Source organism: Ranitomeya imitator, chromosome 2 (assembly GCF_032444005.1).
Source record: "Ranitomeya imitator isolate aRanImi1 chromosome 2, aRanImi1.pri, whole genome shotgun sequence".
Taxonomy (NCBI): Eukaryota; Metazoa; Chordata; class Amphibia; order Anura; family Dendrobatidae; genus Ranitomeya; species Ranitomeya imitator.
Window position 1 is genome coordinate 364,868,388 of NC_091283.1, and position 24,050 is coordinate 364,892,437.

General features: G+C 47.3%; 1 protein-coding gene and 1 long non-coding RNA gene across 2 annotated transcripts in view; one reads left to right on the forward strand and one right to left on the reverse strand.

Annotated features, from left to right (window-relative positions):
* LOC138666585 (zinc finger protein Xfin-like) overlaps positions 1 to 13,175 on the reverse strand; it is a 162,944-nt gene extending 149,769 nt beyond the window's left edge. Inside the window, exon 1 of the mRNA XM_069754786.1 lies at positions 13,134 to 13,175. Coding sequence (XP_069610887.1) covers positions 13,134 to 13,160 — 27 coding nt within the window. The 5' untranslated portion in view covers positions 13,161 to 13,175. The remainder of the gene's footprint in view (positions 1 to 13,133) is intronic.
* A 47-nt stretch (positions 13,176 to 13,222) lies between these two features.
* Positions 13,223 to 16,626, forward strand: LOC138663904 (uncharacterized). Its single transcript, XR_011318255.1, has 3 exons — positions 13,223 to 14,782; positions 15,157 to 15,310; positions 15,404 to 16,626. It is a non-coding gene; the product is annotated as an uncharacterized lncRNA (long non-coding RNA).
* Positions 16,627 to 24,050: the final 7,424 nt, after the last annotated feature.

The window sequence follows — 24,050 nt, forward strand, 5'->3', positions numbered from 1 at the left end:
TCTCTTACCAACCCAAGGGGTCCCCGGACTCGCCTGCCGTACAGGAGCTCGAAAGGGGAGAACCCCGTCGAGGCCTGCGGAACCTCTCGGTAAGCGAACAGCAGGTGTGGGAGGTACCGCTCCCAGTCGCGCCCTTGGTCTCAACCAGCATGCGTAGCATCTGTTTGAGGGTACCATTGAAGCGTTCACACAAGCCATTGGTCTGTGGATGATACACACTTGATACCAGGTGCTTCACCTGCATTCTCTTACAGAGAGCCTCCATTAGGCGAGACATAAATTGGGTCCCTTGGTCAATAAGCATTTCCCTGGGAAATCCTACACCTAAAAAGATGGCCAACAGGGCATCCGCCACCTTATCTGCCCTAGTTGACGACAGAGCTACTGCCTCTGGGTACCGGGTAGCGTAGTCTACCACAGTAAGGATGTATTGCTTTCCAGAGCTGCTGGGGACAGCCAGCGGGCCCACAATGTCCACCGCGATCCTCTGGAAAGGCTCCTCTATCACTGGTAAAGGGATCAGGGGAGCCTTAAGAGCAGGCCCCGCCTTCCCCACTCTTTGACAAGTGATACAGGAGCGGCAGTAGTTTGACACATCTGTCCCCATCTTAGGCCAATAGAAGTGTTGAGACAGCCGGGCCTTAGTTTTGCTGATCCCCAAGTGTCCAGCTAGCGGAATCTCATGGGCAATCCGCAACAACTCACCCCGGAATTGCTGCGGGACGACCAGCTGTCTTTCCCTCAACCACTCCTTTTGTGATTCTCCGGGTACGGTCTCCCGGTATAACCTTCCTCGTTCCCAGAACACCTTCTCCTTATCAGCCTCGGAGAAGTGCGTCCCGGCAAGTTGTCTCACACTCTCTAGGCTCACATCTGTGTGCAGAGCGGCCTGAAACTCCTGGCTAGGGGAAGCCAAAAGCGACGTCAGGGTCCCTTCCCCACGGGAACCCTCTTGGACCTGCTCTGGGTCCACCTCTGGTTCAGTCACAGTAATGACTGAGGAGGGTCCGGAAGGCAGACACTTATCTGCGTTCCGGGCACTCTGACTGCGGGTGACAGCAGCTACGTAGGCTGTCTCCCCGGGGTTTTCTACAGGCCCATCAGCCGATGCTGCTATGGGCTCTACCTCCCCATCCACCCCCAACACTCCAGGGGCAGTGCTACTTATGGGCCAGTTACCTTCCTCGGTGGCACTGGTCACTTTCATGGCGTCACCTTCCTCACGGTTCCCATGCATCTCCCCATTTCCTGTAGCACCGACACTTGCCCCTGTTAGGGGTTCCTCAGCCGTCTCACTCCACAGAGCGATGTGGCTGGGCACGCCTGTACCTAAGGACACATTAACCTTCACAGAAAAATCATTATCAGGTTCAGTTGGCACAGGTACAACATTTTCACCATCAATCCTAGGAAAAAAATGGTTATTAGATGCATCATTACAAGATAAAGCATGGTCAGGTAACACATGCGATTTCCCATCATCATCATCATCATCATCATCATCAGGGTTAACGTTACCCTCATTAGTAGATTGGGGAGGGGTGTCAGGGACGTAGTGTGCAACCAACCTCCCCAAATCAGTCCCCAACAAAACATCAGTAGGCAGATTATCAGACAGCCCCACTTCTTTCACCCCGCTCCCGGCACCCCAATCAATAAAAACCCGGGCCATCGGTAAGGGACAGCTGATGCCCCCAATCCCAGTGACGGTTAGGGTTTTTACCGGAATGATTTCTTCAGGGGCCGCCAGTTCCCGGTGTCCTTGAGGCCTGTAGCAACTTGGCCTCCCACAGTGACGTGCTGTACGTTGTCACACACCCTCCCAACCACACCACCCACCAAAAGAACTGCTGCATTAGGCCCTGGGGCCTTGGCTGGGGTGTTCTTCTGCTTGGTTGGGCAGGAGGGACTGATATGACCAGTCTGATGGCAGGTGAAACATTTGCGAGGTTCGGTGGTAGGTCTGGTGCTGTTGGCCACGGGGCCAGGACCTCTGGTGTGTTGGCTGGCAGGGGTACTAGCGTTGGTTGCAGGCTTACCCCCCCTCCAGCTGGTGGTGACTGGCTTCCGCACTTCCGATCTACGGTTGGCCTCATAGGCATCGGCAATCTGCGCTGCTTTCGTCACGTCTTTGGGTTCTCTGTCCATCACGAACTGTCGCACCTCAGCTGGGCAAAGATGAAAGAACTGGTCTTTGATCATCAGGTCTCGCAGCTGTGCAAAGGTGGTCACTGACAGTCCTTGGGTCCACTGGTCAAAGTGGGTCCCCAGTCCATGCAACACATCACTGTAACTGTCGTGTGGGCCACGTTGGAGGGTCCGGAACTTTTTACGGTACACCTCGGGTGTAAGCTGGTACTTGGCTATCAGAGCCTGTTTGATGGCCTCATAGTCACCATCTTGTTCTTGAGGGAGGGCAGCAAACGCCTCCAGAGCTTTACCGCTCAGCCCTGGTGTCAGGTATCGGGCCCATTCATCTGTAGGCAGCCGGTACTGTCTGCAGGCTTTCTCAAAGGCCCACAGAAAAGTGTCCAAGTCTCCGTCCTTCACCATAACAGGAAAGTGATCGGGCCGGGGCTTAGGTATCTGAGCGCTGCTGGGCTCACGGTTGGTCTGGGACGACCCCTGCATTTGCAGTTGGGCTAACTGCAGCTGGTACTCCCGCTCCGCTTGCCGCTCGGCTCGCTGGGCCTGAGCCTCTCGCTCGGCTTGCCGCTCGGCTCGGGCCTCTCTCTCAGCTCGCTGGGCCTCCTGCCGGTATTGCTGAATCAGCTGCCGACGTCCCTCATGGTCGTCAGTGGGGAATTCTTTCAGGGCCGCCTGCAGGTGGGGGTCCAATTCGCCCGGATCGCTAACAGGGCCAGCATTCAGTGGTTGGACCTCTGCTGCAGCACCATGTTCGCTGGTGCTGGCTTCTGCGGCCTCTGGGCTCTGTGACCTGGCTTGGTCGGCTTCAAATTGCACCAGGTCAGCGACCATTTGAGCCTTGGACTTGTCCTGGGGGTTCAGGCCATGGTACATGCATATCCCAGCAAGAATGTCCTTCTTCTGCTGGTTGTACCAGGCTTCCCCTTTCGCAGCCATGGTTGCCAAATAAAAGATAGGATAGAAAAACGAAGAGAAAGGGAGAGGATAATTACCAGTACGCAATTGTCTCAAGACTAATAAAACACTGAGTTCGTTTTCCAAACTTATTTGCGCAGAGTCCTCGCAAGAACTTTCTGCAAGATTACTCAAACCAAATCACTAATGCTCTAAGATATCCCACCGCCTTGCCACCAATTGCCAGGATTCCCCTGACCGCTGCCACCAATTTGTCACGATTCACACCGTGACCGTCACCCCTACGTCACGGGTTAGGGTGACTTTAGGCCAACAGACGGCTATCACATGTGCAGGGGGCTTATCTTAGTTATCCCTCCACTGCTAACAATGTGATGAGAAAACACACACAAGGCTATTGACCTCTTAGTTTACAGCAGGGGCTTATTCTAGGTACCCCACTGCTTTCAATATACCACAAACTGCAGGGATTTATGTATATCCCGCTTACAGTTCCACTTAACACTTGCAGCTCTCTGGCGCCCCCCTTACTCTCAGGTCAGATTAGGTACTGCACCCTGGGTAATTAGTCGCCAGAAAGGCTGCCTGCTATGTACTGGCTACTGGGCATGCTGCATCGACGCGATAAACTACTCCCACTCAGGCAGGAACAATAATTATCAACGCCGCAGTCGCTACAACATCACCCCAAAAGCCTGCACGGTATCACTGCCACCAGCTTCGATTAAACGGGTCCGAAGCTAACCCAACACAGTAGCGGAATTCTCTTCCAGAGACTTAGGGCACGGTTGTTAGAGCATGGAGAATGAACTAACATATAATAGTATATCCCATAAAAAATTAGGCAGTGCTTTATCAAAAATATTTTATGAAGATGTTACAAATGAGACAACTGCAAATATGTACAAGGGTAATTATGAAATAAACAGGGATTAAATGAGAAAATGTAACACTCACATGTTCAAAGCATGGCAGGCAACCAGGCTAGTGGAGTTTTTTTTCCATACGTCCCAGCTCATTGGACGTGCTGCTGGCTTCAGGAAAAGACAAGAAGTCAGGAAGAAATCTGAGCTGGGGAAGGTTGCCAGACACTTAAAACCTTAAGGCTGTGACATCACAGAAAGGCTGGCTTATCCAGACCCTCCTCTCTCTACATTCTGAGTAAACTTTAAACTATTTTCTCTGATTTCTATAACTTCACTACAAAACATATCAGAGTCATACCAAACCCAGCATTCATCTCGGATTAACGTGAGCATTCTAATGAGATCAAATATGTCCTATCTGGGATACATATTTACAGAGAAAACCCTACTTCTTTACCAGACGGAGTTAGAAGCCCGTGTTTCGGGGAATGGGTAGGTCCACCGAGTGAGAATACGAATATATATTTTCGTGTTCTTAACGTAAACATGGTGCATAATATCGTACAAAAACCAAACAAAGAATCTTTCATGAATCCTAGAAACTTCTAGACACTTCTAAACAGTTCTCTGCTAGAGGAAAATTTGAGCCTAGTCGTAAATACCTCTCGGCCATAAAACTCCCCAGTACATTGGCAAAGCAGCTCTTGGCTGAATGAAAGGGAAGGGGGGCTTGGGAGTTGAAAGTCAGGAATTTGAAGCTACAAACTGTTGCAGCAGCACTCCAAGAAGGGGGGCTTAGCCCACGCAGGCTAGCAAGAGAACTACTTATGATATTTCATACCATATTGTGACACCAAGGTAAAGAAGGCTGAAAAACAACCACCTTTGAACAAGAAACATAAGATAAAACGTCAAAACTGGGCCAAGAAATAACTTAAGACTGACTCTTCAAAAGTTTTATGGACTGATGAAATGAGAGTGACTCTTGATGGGTCAGATGGATGGGCCAGAGGCTGATTCAGTAAAGGGCAGAGAACTCCACTCCGACTCAGACGCCAGCAAGGTGGAGGTGGGGTACTGGTATGGGCTGGTATCATCAAAGATGAACTTGTGGGACTTTTTCAGGTTGAGGATGGAGCAAAGCTCAACTCCCAGACCTACTGTTAGGGTTGGCGGAACGCACCGAATATATATTTATTAGAAGAAGTTGGTGCGTTCGCAACCCGGGATCCACCGTGCAGGAAAGCACCTGCTGCTAGATATGGCGATACAATAAAGAAGTATAAACAGACTCTGTTACTTCACAGAGTCTGTTAGCAAAGATAACGTTGTGCCCTGTTTGGCTCACAGAAGAATACAGCAACTTAGTAGAGCAGATGGTGGTTATGCAGTCAAATGCAAACATGAAACTCCTCGCCGAAGGTGCCAGCATTCTAGGGGCTTATTTCAGCCGGGTCCCTGAATACACACACACGAAACTCCTCGCCGGAGGTGCCAGCATTCTAGGTGCTCATTTCAGCCGGGTCCCTGACTGCATACAAGCATGACCACACTGGCACTGAGCTTATACATAAATTGATACTAGCGCATGGCCGTGCGGTCATGCGCACCTCTTATAGCTGCAGCAAGTACAGGATCTTCCTAGAAGGACCAATGAGAGGCTGCCACAGACGTTGAACACCTTCAGGACCTTCCTAGAGGACCAATAGGATTTGCTGCAGTACCTGAGCATGTGACCCTTGATTTCCAATGAGAGATCTTGCCATGGGCATGCTCAGAAGGGGAAAAGTAGGACTTAGTCCCAAAGACGTCTGCTCACTGCTGACCAGTACTGGCTACAATGGCAGAAGCTGGAAAGACAGCAGTAACCCTTCACACAGTGTCAGACTGAGCATGACGCTGGGACCGATGCCTTCGCTGAGCAGGCTCCACTGCGGCAGGAGAAGAATGGGAGACCGCAGCGGAGATGGCTCGAGATTCCCCCTGTGCAGAGGCAGGAACTCGATCCCTAACATTACCCCCTCTCCTAGGACCCCCCCCCCCCTCCTTGGACCTCGCCACGCTCGAAGGCAGCAATGAGCTGCGGAGCCCGAATATTCTCAGCAGGCTCCCAGGACCTGTCCTCAGGACCATAACCCTTCCAGTCCACCAAATAAATTTTTTTGCCACGTACCACCTTGCACCGCAAAATAGCATTCACCTCATAATCATCCGTAGACGAACCCGATGTCCCGGCAGATGACTCGGAAAACCAAGACATGTATACGGGCTTCAAGAGGGACACATGAAAGGTGTCGGTGATACCCAGACGTGGCGGAAGGGCCAGACTGTAGACCACTGGGTTAACCTGTTCGAGGACCTTGAAAGGGCCCAAGTAGCAAGGAGCAAACTTAGTGGACTCAACTCGCAGCCTGATGTTACGGGCGGAGAGCCACACTAAGTTGCCAGGAGCAAAGGTCGGAGCGAGGCGCTGATGTGCATCAGCGGAGGACCTCATTCTCTCCTTGTGCAGTCCCAAATGTCCAGCGCCTCAACAGCCCAGTCTGCCACCCTGGAGTCGACGGAAGACACGGGCATAGGCACACGTACCTGCGGATGCTGACCATAGTTTAGGAGGAATGGGGTCTGTCCGGTGGAGTCGGCTACGGCGTTATTCAGCGCAAACGCCGCCCACGGTAGCAAGGATGCCCAGTCCTGGCTGAGACAAAATGTCAAAGATGTGTGACCAAGGTCTGGTTGGCCGTCTCTACCAATCCATTCGTCTCGGGATGATAAGCTGAGGAGAGATTCAACTCAATACTGAGTAGACGACAAAGCTCTCTTCAGAATCGAGACGCAAACTGGGGACCCCGGTCACTGGCAATTTTGTCCGGCATACCATGTAGGCGAAATATGTGTTTGATAAACAACGCTGCCAGAGCCCGTGCAGAAGGTAGCCGTGGAAGAGGCACCAAGTGCACCATTTTGGAAAAATGGTCGGTGATAACCCAAATAATGGTGCAGCTACGAGACTTGGGTAAGCCCACCACAAAATCCATCCCGACCATCTTCCAGGGTCTGTCTGACACCGGCAGAGGATGAAGCAACCCAGCTGGCCGTTGATGATGAGACTTGTTCCTGGCGCAGGAGACACATGCCCGAACATAGTCTGCGACATCACGGGCCATATGCAGCCACCAGTATGTCCTCGCCAGTAGCTCAGATGTCCTTTTGGTCACAAAATGTCCACCCACCCTAGACGAGTGAGACCAAGAGAGAACCTCCGGTCGCAAACTGGATGGTACAAAAGTCTTGCCTGGAGGCACAGACTCTAGCGAAACCGGGGCCACAGTTCTCAGGCTCTCGGAAGGGACAATAAGCCGAGGCTCCTCTTCCTCCTCCTCAGATGATACAATGGAGCGAGAGAGAGCGTCGGCATGAATGTTCTTCTCCCCGGAAAGAAAATGGAGGGTGAAATGGAACCGAGAGAAGAACAAGGACCATCTAGCCTGGCGAGAATTTAGCCGCTGGGCGGTCTGTAAATAAACCAAATTCTTGTGGTCAGTGAATACTTGGAAGGGAAAACGAGCCCCCTCCAAGAGATGTCTCCACTCTGAGAAGGCTAACTTCATTGCTAGCAACTCCCTGTCCCCGATGGAATAATTCCTATCCGCTGGTGTGAAGGTTTTGGAAAAGAAGAAGCAAGGATGCTTCCAACCTTGAGCATCCTTTTGGGAGAGGACTGCTCCAGCACCAACGGAAGAGGCATCCACCCCCATTATAAACGGCTTATCTACATCAGGGCGATGTAGAATGGGAGCGCTAGCAAAATGAGATTTAATAGAAGTGAAAGCCTTGGAGACCTCCACAGACCACAATTTGGGATTTGCTCCCTTCTTGGTGAGGGCGACCAAGGGAGCTACCAAACTTGAGAAATAAGGAATGAACTGGCGATAATAGTTAATGAACCCCATAAAGCGCTGCACCGCTTTAAGGGAGTGGGGTTCTTGCCATTTCATCACAGCCTGTAGTTTGGCAGGATCCATAGCCAATCCTTGGGCGGAGATGATATAGCCCAGGAAAGGTAAAGACTCCTGCTCAAACACACATTTCTCCAACTTGGCGTAGAGGGAGTTAGCTCGTAAGAGGTTGAAGACTCTGCAAACATCTCTCCGGTGGGAGTCAATATCTGGAGAGTAGATGAGAATATCAACCAGAGACTACGACCGAGGTGGAGAGCATATCCCAGAAGATATCGTTTACAAAGTCTTGGAAAACGGCTGGGGCATTACAGAGCCCAAAGGCCATCACTAGATATTCATAGTGCCTATCCCTGGTGTTAAAAGCCGTCTTCCATTCGTCCCCCTCACGGATGCGAATCAGGTTGTAAGCACCCCGCAGATCTAGTTTAATAAACACCTTTGCTCCCCGAAGCCTATCAAAGAGCTCAGATATCAGGGGCAGAGGATACTTATTCTTAACGGTGATGGCGTTAAGACCCCTGTAATCTATGCATGGATGTAGTTCCCCATTTTTCTTCTGCACGAACAAGAACCCAGCCCCTGCAGGTGACACTGACTTCTTAATGAATCCTCTTGCCAGATTTTCCTGGATGTACTGTGACATTGCCTCCGTCTCCGGGAGACATAACGGATAAACTCGACCCCGGGGAGGCTCAGCACCAGGCAAGAGGTCAATAGGACAGTCATGGGGGCGGTGAGGTGGAAGGGTCTCCACAGCTCTTTTGGAGAACACGTCCGCATAGGGCCAATATTGCTTGGGGAGAGAGGATAGATCTGCGGGTACCTCAGTAGTAGCAACCTGAACACATTCCGTCTGACATCTACCCCCACAAGATTAACCCCATCCCAAAATTCTGCCTGTGGATCACTCAATATGAGGAGAGTGGTACCGTAGCCAAGGTTTCCCTAACAGGACCTCATCAATTCCCTCAGGAATGACGAGCAGAAATATAATTTCCTGATGAGATGGCGACATGGACAGAGAAAAAGGGATGGTCTGGTGTGTTATCAGTGAGGGCAGTGTCGACCCATTTACCACTCGTACGGTTACTGGTTGAGCTAACATTACCAGGGGAATTGCGTGACGTTAGGCGAAGGCAGAAGACATAAAATTGCCCTCCGCCCCAGAATCCACGCATAGCTCTACCGAGTGGGTAAATGAGCCTATAGTAATTGTCCCCGTAAAGGACAATTTGGAGGCAAACGTCGCCGTGTCTAGTGTACCTCCACCTACTACCAGTAGACGCTGACGTTCCCTCGACCGCTGAGGACATCTGGTGGCAAACATGACAAACCTGGAGTGCACGAGCGGTCCGGGACTTAGATCCCGCTAGTGAACCTACCATGGCCTCATGTGACTCAGGGACCAGGACTGGAGATTCCAAAGGTTTGGCAAAGGTGGGAGCCAGCCGAAACCTCTGCCTACACTGGGCTCGCTCTAACCTCCACTCGTGAAAACGGAGGTCAATACGAGTGGATACAGTTATTAACTCCTCCAGTGTGGCGTGAATCTCCCTAGTGGCCAGAGCGTCCTTCACGTGGTCAGCCAGCCCCCTACAAAATATCGGAATAAGGGCTTTATCCGCCCACTCCAGCTCAGATGCTATGGTGCGAAAGTGGACGGAAAAATGGCTGACCAAGGACGAGCCCTGAGTCAATGCCAACAGCTGGAGCGCAGTATCACGGGTGACACGAGGTCCTAAAAAGACCTGTTTCAGAGTGCTCAGGAACAACGGAGCACTCTGCACCACATGATCGCCACGCTCCCACAGCGGCGTAGCCCACTCCAACGCCCTGTCCGACAGGAGTGACACAATAAATCCCACCTTAGCCCGCTCTGTGGGGAAACGTGCGGCCAGAAGCTCGAGATGTATAGAGCACTGGCTCACGAAACCCCTACAAGATTTACTATCACCAGAAAATTTTTCTACCAGCGGGAGGCGAGATAGAGTTGTAACAGGGGTGGCAGTGGACATGGTTGCTACAGCCACGCTAGCAGCCTGAACAGCAACTGCGGTTACATCCACAGCTGAGGTTGTGCACTCAAGAGCCACCAACTTACCCTCCAGCTGCTGGATGTACCGCATGGATTGCTGTGTGTCCTCCATGACTAGCCAGACCCTGGCGCTAGTATACTGTTAGGGTTGGCAGAACGCACCGAATATATATTTATTAGAAGAAGTTGGTGCGTTCGCAACCCGGGATCCACCGTGCAGGAAAGCACCTGCTGCTAGATATGGCGGTACAATAAAGTAGTATAAACAGACTCTGTTAGCAAAGATAACGCTGTGCCCTGTTTGGCTCACAGAGGAACACAGCAACTTAGTAAAGCAGATGGTGGTCATGCAGTCAAATGCAAACATGAAACTCCTCGCCGGAGGTGCCAGCATTCTAGGGGCTTATTTCAGCCGGGTCCCTGAATACACACGCACGAAACTCCTCCCCGGAGGTGCCAGCATTCTAGGTGCTCATTTCAGCCGGGTCCCTGACTGCATACAAACATGACCACACTGGCGCTGAGCTCATACATAAATTGATACTAGCGCATGGCCGTGCGGTCATGCGCACCTCTTATAGCTGCAGCAAGTACAGGACCTTCCTAGAAGGACCAATGAGAGGCTGCCACAGATGTTGAACACCTTCAGGACCTTCCTAGAGGACCAATAGGATTTGCTGCAGTACCTGAGCATGTGACCCTTGATCTCCAATGAGAGATCTTACCCTGGGCATGCTCAGAAGGGGAAAAGTAGGACTTGGTCCCAAAGACGTCTGCTCGCTGCTGACCAGTACTGGCTACAATGGCAGAAGCTGGAAAGACAGCAGTAACCCTTCGCACAGTGTCAGACTGAGCATGAAGCTGGGACCGACGCCTCCGCTGAGCAGGTTCCACTGCGGCAGGAGAAGAATGGGAGACTGCAACGGAGATGGCTCAAGATTCCCCCTGTGCAGAGGCAGGAACTCAACCCCTAACACCTACTGCCAGTTTCTGGAAGACAACTTCTTCAAGCAGTGGTACAGGAAGAAGTCGGTATCGTTCAAGAAAAACATGATTTTCATGCAGGACAATGCTCCATCACATCCCTCCAACTACGCCACAGCGTGGCTAGCAAGTAAAGGTCTCAAAGAAGAAAAAATAATGACATGGCCCCTTTGTTCATCTGATCTGAACCCCATAGAGAACCTGTGGTCCCTCATAAAATGTGAGATCTACAGGGAGGAAAAACAGTACACCTCTCGGAACAGTGTCTGGGAGGCTGTGGTGGCTGCTGCACGCAATGTTGATCGTAAACACATCAAGCAACTGACAGAATCTATGGATGGAAGGCTGTTGAATGTCATCATAAAGAAAGGTGGCTATACTGGTCACTAATTTTTTGGGGTATTGTTTTTGTATGTCAGAAATGTTTATTTCTAAATTTTGTGCAGTTATATTGGTTACCTGGTGAAAATAAACAGGTGAGATGGGAATATATTTGGTTTTTATTAAGTTGCCTAATAATTCTGCACAGTAATAGTTACCTGCACAAACAGATATCCTCCTAAGATAGCCAAATCTAAAAAAAAAACACTCCAACTTCCAAAAATATTAAGCTTTGATATTTATGAGTCTTTTGGATTGATTGAGAACATAGTTATTGATCAATAATAAAAATAATCCTCTAAAATACAACTTGCCTAATAATTCTGCACACAGTGTAGTTCTACTGCTGGGATAATCTGTCCCCAGAATGTCTCCATTACATGTACAGCTCACACCGCAGATAACAGCCCCTCAAACATCTATAGCAGAGGTCCCCAACTCCAGTCCTCAAGGCCCACCAACAGGTCATGTTTTCAGGATTTCCTTTGCATTGCACAGGTGATGCAATTATTACCTGGGCAAAACTAAGGAAATCCTGAAAACATGACATGTTGGTGGGCCTTGAGGACTGGAGTTGGGGACCTCTGATCTATAGCACCGGCCCCGGGGCCAAATCTCCAGCCCTGGGAAACTGATCCAGGAGGTCGGTGCTGTGTCCCGGGGTCATCTGTATCTGCACCAGGAGAGGGGGAAGGGAGGAGTTATCATTAGCCGGAGGGTGGATGGTGCCATATTGTGGGGGGCAACTTGTACTATCAAAATGTGTGTGGTGTATGGCGGTACTAGGGGAACATTATACTGTGTGAGGGGGGAAGACGGTACTGTGGGAACGTTATATCATGTGCAGGGAAATGGAGGTACTGTGTGTGTGTGTGGGGGGGGGATGGTGGTACTGTGGGAACATTATACTGTGTGTGGGAGGATGGTGGTACTGTGGGAACATTATACTGTGTGTGGGGGGATGGTGGTAATGTGGGAACATTATACTGTGTGTGGGGGGATGGCGGTACTGTGGGAACATTATACTGTGTGTGGGGGGATGGCGGTACTGGGGGAATATTATACTGTGTGTGGGGATGGCAGTACTGTGGGAACATTATACTGTGTGTGGGGGGATGGCTATACTGGGGGAACATTATACTGTGTGTGGGGGGATGGCGGTACTGTGGGAACATTATACTGTGTGTGGGGGGATGGCGGTACTGTGGGAACATTATACTGTGTGTGGGGGGATGGCGGTACTGTGGGAACATTATACTGTGTGTGGGGGGATGGCGGTACTGTGGGAACATTATACTGTGTGTGGGGGATGGCGGAACTGTGGGGACATTATACTGTGTGTGGGGGATGGCGGTACTGTGGTCACATTATACTGTGTGTGGGGGGATGGCGGTACTGGGGGAACATTATACTGTGTGTGGGGGATGGCAGTACTGTGGGAACATTATACTGTGGGGGGGGATGGCGGTACTGTGGGAACATTATACTGTGGGGGGGGGATGGCGGTACTGTGGGAACATTATACTGTGTGTAGGTAGATGGTGGCACTGTAGGAACATTATACAGTGTGGGGGGACGGTACTGTGAGAACATTACACTGTGTGTAGGTAGATGACGGTACTGTGAGAACATTATACTGTGTGTGGGGGATGGCGGAACTGGGGTGTGGGCCAAGAAGGGAGCACTGTACTATGTGAGCAATACATGTTTCCTCACTTCCTGTCTTCCACAGTCATATGCATCTATCAGAGGAAGAAAATGCTATGATTCTCAAAAAAGGGCCAAAATGGTCTCAGCACTGAAGGGGTTACTGCCCAGTAATGGGGAATCTCCAGCACCTACCTCCACCTGCAGAGCCGCACACCACATATATGGCTGTTCTGAGCGCACAGGACCTGTGATGAGGTCACAGGAGGGGAGGAGTCAGGGGTCACATGATCAGGGGCCTCAGTGTATGCAGGACTCTGCTGTGCTGGTTGTCATGGTGCTGGATGAGGGGAAGTTTATGTGGGGTCAGGAGGGGTTTACAGGGTGGATGTAGCAGAGCAGCGTGTGTACGAAGTATATGGAGCAGAGCCGTGTGTGTACGAGGTGTACGGAGAGGAGCCGTGTGTGTACGAGGTGTACGGAGAGGAGCCACGTGCGTGTACGAGGTGTATGGAGCTGAGCTGGGTCTACAGAGCGGAGCCGTGTGTGTATGAGATGTACGGAGCGGAGCCGTGTGTACGAGGTGTATGGAATGGAGCTGTGTGTACGAGGTGTACGGAGCAGAGCCGTGTGTGTACGAGGTGTACGAAGCAGAGCCATATGTAAGAGGTGTATGGAATTGAGCTGAGCCGTGTGTGTACTGAGCAGAGCCGTGTGTGTATGAGGTGTATGGAGCGGAGCCGCATGTGTACAAGGTGTATGGAGCGGAGCCATGTGTACAAGGTGTATGGAGCTCAGCCGTATGTATGAAGTGTACAGAGCGGAGCCATAGGTGTATGGAGCGGAGCCGTGCGTATGAGGTGTACAGAGTGGAGCCGTGCGTGTACGAGGTGTAGAGAGCGGAGCCGCGTGTGTACGGAGTGGAGCCGTGTGTCTATGACAAGTTCCATGACCATACTTGTTGGAGCTGGTGTTTGGGGGTAACCACTATAAGACCACCTAGTCTGTCTATAGTGATTACAGCCCTCAATGTCCATCTCCCACTCACGAATAATCCACCCAGACGGCCCTCAGTGACCCACTCACTTCCCCATACACAACCACACTTCGCACACGGATCATTAAGAACATGACAGAACTTATTACTTGTAGCTTCATGATAAACAGTCACAAGGATTAATTACTTCAGCGAAAGGAAGATAACAAACGAGAAACAGGATTAAGTTTAAAACACGTTTCTGAGGCCGGCGTCACACTAGAGAGTTTTACGGACGTATGAGAGTCGCAGAAACTACGCATTGCACATGGACCAATGATTCTCTATGGGGCAGCTCCTATCTGGCGTATATTTCGCAGCCGTATTTTACGGACATAGAAAATCGCAGCATGCAGCGTTTGTCAGCGTATTGAGCAAAAAATCTGCCAATGAAAGTCTATGAGGGCAAGAAATATACGGATTACACACAGACCAGCAGTGTGACTTGCGAGAAATACGCCAGACATCTCCAGGTGCCAGGAAATGTGCCAAGCCCTCAATCAGGAAGCTGAGACATGCTAATTAGCTGAAAAAGCCAGACAGACATCCCGGAAGTCCGGCGCACGTCTCCACGGAGTTGCAAGCAGCACGGCAAACCTCATCAATGTGGATATGCTCCTGGTCCTGGTCCAGGAAAGGCCCGAGATTTGGGACCAACAGGATGCCAATTATGCAAACCGGGCAAGGAAAGAGGCTGCTTGGAGGAGCATTTGTGGGATCCTTTTCCCAAACTATAACCAGCGGCCACGTGAGGGACAGAGGCAACTAAGTACACTCCTGATTGTCAATTATTTCATATTACAAACCAGTAAGAACAATATTTTCTCACAATTATTATTTATGTTAGCCTGATCTTGTATGTATATTGCAGCATTTCTGTAATGGTGCAGCACATGATAAAGGGGTTACGTACAACATTTATGGATGTTGCTTACAGTTAGCAAATTGACAATGGCAGACTGGTATAGAGGGGACAGGACCCTGTTCTTGTGTACTTACATTCTACGGTGTCCCCCTTTTATGGGATTGTGGTATTTGTGGGTGTTTATTTTGCTAATTGCAGATATTAAGTTAGAAATGCAGCTTAGAATAGGGCCTAGTAAAATGTGTGAAATCACTGACACCTTGTGTCACCAATGTGTACAATGTCCTTAGACATTATTTTCTTCTCTGTCATTACAGTGGAAGATGTTATGAGACGCTGGAGAAGCATTCGGAACCAGTACCGAAGAGAAAGGCAGCAGCGGGCCAGGAGTGGCTCATCTGCTCCAGCCAAACGCAAATACATTTATTTTGACTGGCTGTCCTTTCTGGATCCCAGTATGGATCTCAGACCGTAAGTACAAAACACACATCACAATACACATATGTTAGGAATGGTCATAGAAGATTGTAATTTATTATTTTTTATTACTCTTTCAAATAACAGAACTTAATCCAACCTCACTGAGAGGGAGACAACAGGTTCAGATTCAGAGGCACTCATAGATCCTGTTGGTGAAGGAGAAGAGGTGGCTGGACCATCTACGGCTCCTTCTATGATTCTCCCTCGGGATCCATCTTCGGATGCCCCTCATGTTTCTCAACCACCTGGTCCTGATGCTGCAGCACCACCCACAGATGCACCAGCTTCACTGATGCCCGAGGATACTGGCCACAGCAGCAGCCCAACTGTTCCTCTTGAGGCCTCACCACAGCCTGCTGTGACCTCACGCCGTGGATGCAGAAGGAGAGAGATTAGTGCAAGCCGAAGGAATGTGGACACTGGTGTCTTAAATTATTTGGCCAGGGCTACTCAGGATGAGGGTGAGGAGTCATTTGAGCGTAGCCTGACCCGGTATCTCCGTCCCATTCCCCGTGAGGTGAGGCTACGTGTGAGAGGGTGCATGCATATCCATCTTGATGCATGCACACCCCCAAATGACTCTAACAAGTTGTTTGAGTACATTAAGAGTTGGCAGATGTCACCATGTAACCTCTTATGTATGCCAAGAAATCAACCAGTGCATGCTCAAGAGGAATCTGCAGCACCTCCTCCACAAGGGCCTGCACCTCAAAGCTATCCCCAACAGAACCCACCAATGTCAACCTCACAACCCTATCCCCAACAGAATCCACCAATGTCTACTAATTACCAAATGGCATCCTTCCAGCAACCTTACCAATATGGCCACTTGTCTAGACCCAGTGTTGGAGGCTGGTCCCAACCTGGGTTTGGACGACATGGTCATATTGGTGGGGGTTATGACACACACAACTTATATTATCGTCATGCTGCTCATAGTATGAATACTTATGGCCAGTACTCAAGTGGTCAATCTGAGCAGGGCCAGATTTTGGGGCAGGGCCAACAGAGAGCACACCAACAGGGTGAAGGGCAATTGGGCCAACAAAGGCCACAAGAGCAGCAACCTGAACTGCCGCCATCACCTCCACCAACATATCAGAATCTATAAAAAATGGTTGATTCTTGTTGCAAATTGTGTGTGATATACACATAAATTGATAATCTGCTGTGATAGCAATGTGTTTTTGTTTATTATTTTGCTCTCGCCAAGTTTTAATGGCCACAAAAGCCATATGCTGGCAATATGTTTAATGAAAGTTAAAAATTGGCTAAAAATATCATTTATAAAAACTAGTTTGAAAGCCAATCTCTTTGTGTTTGTCCAATCATTATGACATCATATCCAATCATATTATGTTCATCTAAATCTAATAATTAAGTCCAATCAACACATATAGTTCAGTAAGTAATTTATATATATATATATATATATATATATATATATATATATATATATATGTATATATATATATATATATAATATATATATATATATATAGTATAGTAATAAAGAAAACAATTACAACTGAGATGCAGCAGAATCCTGCCAGGGAGTAGCACCCTGAGGAGCTGAGGAGAAACAAAATAATTTGTGTGAATATCCCTCACTTTTAGGCCAGAAAGGGGACACCGCGGAGGAGGTCCATGTGGTGTAGGACTACCCACATTAGTCAACATGTCTTCACCAGTAGCAGCTGAGGAGCAATCATGATGTCTCGTAAAATTGTGTAAAACAACACACGCTTTTATCACTTCGTTAACATTAGCCTCACTCACCTGAATGGCAGACTGGAGGACACGCCATTTGGCATACAGAATCTCGAAGGCATACTCCACCAGTCGCCGCGCCCTGAAAAGCCTCAAATTAAACACCCGCCGCCGGTGGTCCAGGTTGCGCCAGGGATAAGGCCTCATCACATGCCTCGTCAATTGGAAGGCCTCATCTTCCACAAGAACATACTGCATGGCACTGCTTCAGCATTGGAGCCTGGGAGTTGTCGTGGTGGGGGGAGGTCAAATTGATTTTCACATAGCCGCCGACCCATAATGGATGAATTGAAGACCCTAGAGTCTTCAGTTCGCCCATAGGCCCCAATATCTACAATTATAAACCTGTAGTTACTGTCAACTACAGCTAACAGAACTACAGAGAAAAACTGCTTATAATTGAAGAATTGGGTGCCCGAGTTCGGTGGCTTCCGCACCCTAATATTTTTCCCATCCAGGGCTCCGATGCAGTGAGGGAATTGGCAAGTGACATTAAAGCCACGGGCTATTTTGAGCCAATCATCCATTTTGGGCTCAGGCATGACAAGTTCGTGGAGTTTTGACCATATTTCCATACATGTTGCATGCACAATGCCAGAAATAGTGGATCGTCCGATGAGAAACTCCAGATGTAGTCTGGCATAGGACAATCCAGTTGACAGGAAGCTGAAAGTACAGAACAAATAATTTCAGCTAAGTAAAAATACTACTCCAAAACCAGAGTTTAAAAAAGTAATTTAGAAATGTAAAAAGGCAGGATTAACAGTGTAACTTACAAAATCTACACTGGGTACGTAATTGAACATTGTAAATACATATTTTGTAGCAGCTTTGGCTATAATTTACACATATAATTTTATGGAGCTGCTAAGAAGCAACAGAAACAACATAAAAAAGAAAACATCAACATACAGTATGTGAGGATGGTGAATACATACCGTAAGGTAAGGAGAAGGCGCTCCTCTGCGGATATGCATTTTCGCATCCTGGTGTCCTGAAATGTTATTCCTGGACGTACTGTCTCCAACAAGATGTCAAAGGTTGGTATAGACATTCGACAGCAAAGATAACATTTTTCAGGATGTGCCCGCAGAGCTCTATACAGCCTCTGAAAATGTCCTTTAGTGACGCGTTGTCTCAAAAGTGGATGCACCCAAATTCTTCTCCTCCTTCGCGGATCCACTATCACGGGGTATGGCTGGCCAAAGCGACGAGACAACACCCAGTTAAATAACACCCGCTGAGTTGGGGTGAAATGCAGCAGCTCAGACATGGTGCCAACATAACAACAATACACCAACAGATGTACACCCACAAAATGGCCAGATGGGAGTGTGCCACCTATTGTAGAGACTTTAAATAGGGTTGGTGATGATGATTTAAATAAAATTCAGCCCTGAAAACCATTAAATGTCAATTTTGTAAGGTTGCGAGAAAATAACGCATTACGGATGTCATACGGATTACATACGCATAAGTACATGCGCAATATAAGCTGCAACAACCTGCCTACGGATGACATATGGATCACTATTTTGGAAACATTTCTGCGTATTATGCCTGTAAAATACAGACTGTATTTCCCTACGCTGAGTGTGACGCCGGCCTTAATATAAAAGTAGATAACCGAGAAATCTCACACTCAGTGTTGTGTACAGGATCCAGTGCCCGGGGGAAGCAGAGACCGGGACAAGGCTTCCACTGACCCCCAAGAAATGCCCGACATCCAGTGTTACCACATGTGCAAGAACTGGTGCTCACCCCCTATCCTGTCATGTCACCTCCTTGGAGGATTTGGGGGGGATAATCGCACTATTTGCCCCTTGTTGTTGGTATTATCCCCCACCTTTGGGTTGTGTTGTGTACCTTTATGGCAATACAGTTCTCAGACCCAATGGAAAAAGAGTTTTTATTCTCTTTTCTGTGTCAGTTTGATGAAACCACATTATTTATGTGCTTCATATTTATTTTTTTCCGGTGCTCATCGTACGAGATTAATAATGGGAGACTTTTATAGCTCGGGTCATTCTGGACATGGTATTACCAAGTATGTGCACTTCTTTTTTTTGTTTTGTTTTTACATAAAAAAAAGTATTTTGGGGGCAAAACTTTTTCCTTTTTTGGGACTTTCTTTTGCTTTTTATTTTTACAAATTAATGGATTTCAACTTTTCACTTGTCTGATTGCTGGTTTAATACTGCAATAAATTTACATTGCTCAATATAAATGAGTACACCCAAACATATTTGTTGGTAAACCTTTAGTTTCCTTTCAGGATCGACATTTTCAATAGGATACCAGACTGCAAAATACTCCAATAGATGTGGGCCGTTGATTGCAAACAAGATTTTTTATTTTGCACACCCAAAAAAGCGAGCAATGCGGTGCCAATTAAGTTAAAGAGGGAGTTTCACCACCCATATAACCCTGGCTCACGTCCCTGCAGTTGTCTGGGGTTTGCTGCGTTACTATCTGAATACCAGGATAACACTTTGTGTTTCACTGAAGAGTAGATTGCTTGTTCATGCTTGAACAATTCGGGGGCAAGTTCAGAGCAGAGCAACTAGATTGGTGACCGGTCTGCAAACAATGTCCAATGATGAACGGTTAGAGGATTTGGGAATGTTTTGCTTGCAAAACAGAAGCCTGAGAGGAGACTTAAAAACTGTCTACAAATATCTCAAGGGCTGTCACACTGAAGAGGGATCATCATTGTTGTCATTTGCACAAGCAAAGACTAGAAGCAATGAAATGAAACTGAAAAGGAGAAGATACAGATTAGATATTAGAAAAACTTTTTGACAATGAGGGTGATCAACGAGTGGAATAGGCTGCCACAAAAGGTGGTGAGTTCTCCTTCAATGGAAGTCTTCAAACAGAAGCTGGACAGACATCTGTCTGAGATGGTTTAGTGAATGCTGCATTGAGCAGGAGGTTGGACCAGAGGACCAAGGAGGTCCTTTCCTATTCTACCATTCTATGAAATACTACACTGTCATTTCTGTTGATCTGTACTGTGCACACCTTGACTCCATGTCAACATGCCATGTTCTGTATGGTTCTCTGTGTTGCTTCACCTCATCTAGCCTCTCTATTCAAGTCTACTGTCGCCATCTCTGTTCTGTAGCTGAATCACTTCCTGGTTACCAATTATGATGTTATCAGGTCCTACTTTTTAGGCCAAAATAAGCTGCTCTTAAAACACGTTCCAAGTACAGATCGTGATGTCCAGATCGGCTGCCAGTCTTCTGACCAGATGCGCCTCTACCTGATGACAATTAATCTCAGGACAGGGAAAGAAGTTGTTGGGTGGCACTCCGTTCACTTACCCTTCTTCAATCACCACCCTCTGTTGACTTCTCATTTTAGTAAATGTGGCAACATGGGCAAAAGCTGCATTTATTTTTCTGGTAGTAATCAAATGAGATTTGTTGTGCTTTAGTAAAAAAAAACATTGCTCTTCTAGACTCTGAATTATATTTTGATGATGGAGAAGAAGGAGCTGGAAATTACTAAGCAGTAATCCAGGTGCACAGCCCCCATTATCCCGTGAATTCTTAGTGAACCGCAATAACTTTGAAGAAGACTCGAAGTGCCACAGCTTGACTGAACGGGAGACATGTAAACTGCAGGTAGATTGATAGCAATGCGTAGAAAACTTCTATGTGGTTTTAAAACTGGTATCTGATTTGATGACGATTAGAACAAAATGAATGGTCTTCATCTTGACCATTTTCTTTGCAATGAAGTGATTCAGGGAACTAAAGTCTAACATTAGTCCAAACTTCCCTCTTGGTTGAGTAAAACGGAATGCCTGGATGAAACTGTAAAGAGCAAAAGAGATGTCTAGCTAGAGGACTGATCTCTATTAGTGATGAGCGAATATACTCGTTACTCGAGATTTCTCGAGCTCGCTCCGGTGTCCTCCGAGTATTTTTTAGTGCTTGGAGATTTAGTTTTTCTTGCCGCAGCTGAATGATTTACATCTGTTAGCCAGCATAAGTACATGTGGGGGTTGCCTGGTTCCTAGGGAATCCCCACATGTACTTATACTGGCTAACCAGAGGCGAAGCTAGGGTTTTGGTTCAGGGGGGCGAAGCTTCTGAGTGGGCCCCTAACCAGGTAACCTTGATTACAATTCGGTGACGCGCCCTAATAGTGGAGGAGAACCAACATAGATATTACCACCATACGGTCAGTGGTAAATACAGTCCTACAGAACATATAAGAGATCACAGCACAGTTAGGCTACGTTCACATTTGCGTCTTTCGCAGCAGCATCGTCGACGAATATCAACGCATGCGTCGTGCGCCCCTATCTTTAACATTGGGGACGCAAGGACATGCGTTTGTATGCCTTGTCATGCGTTTGCCGCCACATGCGTCGTTTTGCCGCACCTGCCGGGGCGCGGCCGACGCTACATGTTGCGTTTTTGTAGCGGCGAAATTTTTTCAAAAAACGCATGCGTCGGTCTTGCGTCGTCAATGCATTTTTTCCCATTGAAACCAATTGACGACGCAGACGACGCAAGTGCATGCGTTGCAGTGCGTTTTGCGACGCATGCGTCTTTTAATAAAATAAATAGATAAAGTGTCTAGACGGTGTCTAGACAGTGACAAAACAACCCAGATATAAAATAAAGGTTGATGCATTGTTTGCCAGTTTGCCTCAAGCATTGAACACACACCAGACAAGCTCTCAAGAGATGTAAGTATAGCATGGAATCTGAGCATTATCTTTGTGTTTTATTTTCTAATAATGTTCATTGCAATTGGTGGATCTTGTACTGTACTTTATTCCGGCTATACTGTTGTTGTTTAATGGAAATTGGTGTTTTTTTATTCTGGTTGCGATGTATTTCTGCCGTTATATGGTGGCGTTTCATTGTCTCCGGCCTTGTTGGTTTTATTGTAAAGTATGGTGTTCTATCCAAGATTTACTTTTCTTTTCCCTTTTTAGTTTGTGTGTTTTATTTTGGGGGTTTTCTATGAGTTGTGGTGCTTAATACTTTCAAGAGATGTAAGTATAGAATGGATTCTGTGCATTTTCTTTGTTTTATTATTTAAAATTTTTTATTGCAAGTTGTGGATGTTGTACTGTACTTTATTGTGGCTATACTGTTGTTGTTTAATGGAAATTGGTGTTTTTTTATTCTGGTTGTGATGTATTTCTGCCGTTATATGATGGCGTTTCATTGTCTCCGGCCTTGTTGGTTTTATTGTAAAGTATGGTGGTCTATCCAGGATTAACTTATCTTTTCCCTTTTTTTGTTGGGTGTTTTATTTTGGATTTTTCAATGATTTTATGGTGCTTAATATTTTTTTGGGGTTGTTATGTATTGCATGCGGTTTTTCCACTGTTTTTTTTTTTTTTAATAGAAATGTATTTTTTCTTATCAGGTTCTGATGTATTTCTGTGGTTCTTTGTTTACGTTATCTTGGCTTTCTTTTTTCTTAAGAAAATTGTAAAATATGGTGTTTTATAATGGATTGCCTTGGCTTGTGCCTTTTTGGTTTAAAATATATGTGTGTTTTTTTTTGATTTGTACATAGGGGCTGTAGTTTTTTTTTGTTATCTTTTCTGGGACTGTTGTGTTCTGTTTTTGCTATGCTCTGCCATTGTGTCGTCTCTGCCATTGTTTTTTTTTCAGTGTATGGCGGTGTTGTTTGCTCAGCGCGTGTTCAGTTGGCATTGTACTATGAGTGCACTGTTCGTTGTGGTCGTAATGTTTATGTATGGTTTTTTAAATATTTTCTGCTATGTGGCTAAGTATTGTGCATTCTGTTAATGTAATAATTTTTTTAATTTTTCCTTGCAGAATTTATCTTGACCATGGCCAGCGACTCGAACCACACAACACCACAGGGGAGTTCGGTGAGTACATGATCTACTGTTGTTAACTATTCATTGTATTTGTACACGTGTCAGTACATTTTTTTGTAAACTATTTTCCAGGCTTCTTCAAATGAGGAAGAGAACCAGCAGGAGCAGCGACCTCGGGGCCAAGCTGTGGTGGAAAGCCGGCCAGTAAGTATTTTTCAAAACAACATAGGAATGTTTTCAATGGTTAAACCTTTTTTTTTTTTTTGGGTGGTGTGGGGGGTGGGGGAATATTTGTATTTAGCGTGCAAACATTAATGTTTTACAATTATTCTAGGTTCCACGACGGGACCCACAGGAGTCCATAGACATCGATATGATGGTCGCCTGTATCCAGGAGCGAGGCCCGTTGTGGGACAGCCGTGACCCTCGGCACGTGGACCAGGTTGTTTTGAGGCGCCTGTGGAATCAGGTGGCAAAATCGCTGTGGGATGGCTTTGACATCGCTTCGCCCACGGACAAAGGAAACTTTGGTAAGTATTGCTGAAACGCCGCTATGACCCTACAGGCCAGGATACACAACCGTGTGCGATGTGATCAACTCATGCAAGTTTGTTGCATCGCACACGGTTGTTTTATCCTTTGAAAAGGTACAATCTCTAAATCTTCTTTTGCCTTTTTCACAGTCAAAAATTTGAAGACAAGATGGCGTTCCATGAAGGACCGTTTCAATAAATTCCTGCGGAAGGAGGAGGAACAGGCTCGAAGTGGTGCTGCTGCAGCAAGGACAACATACAAGTTTGCACGACTATTACAGTTCATGAGACCGATCCTTGGCCGCCGAGAGTAAGTATTTACCTATTCAAACACATCGGGTATTGTACAACACATGTTCACGTAGTATATTGTCCAGCCATGTAGTATATTGCCCAGTCACTTAGTATATTGCCCAGTGACGTAGTCTACATCCCGGAGACACATAGTATATTGCCCAGCCACGTACAATATTTCACAGTGGCGTAGTCTATTGACCGTGACGTCATGGCAGATCCGACGATAAGCGTAAACCATGACGCCCGTCACAAATGTCTACGGAGGGTGAGAGTACCCAGGTTATTTTTAAAATCTAAATTTTTACAT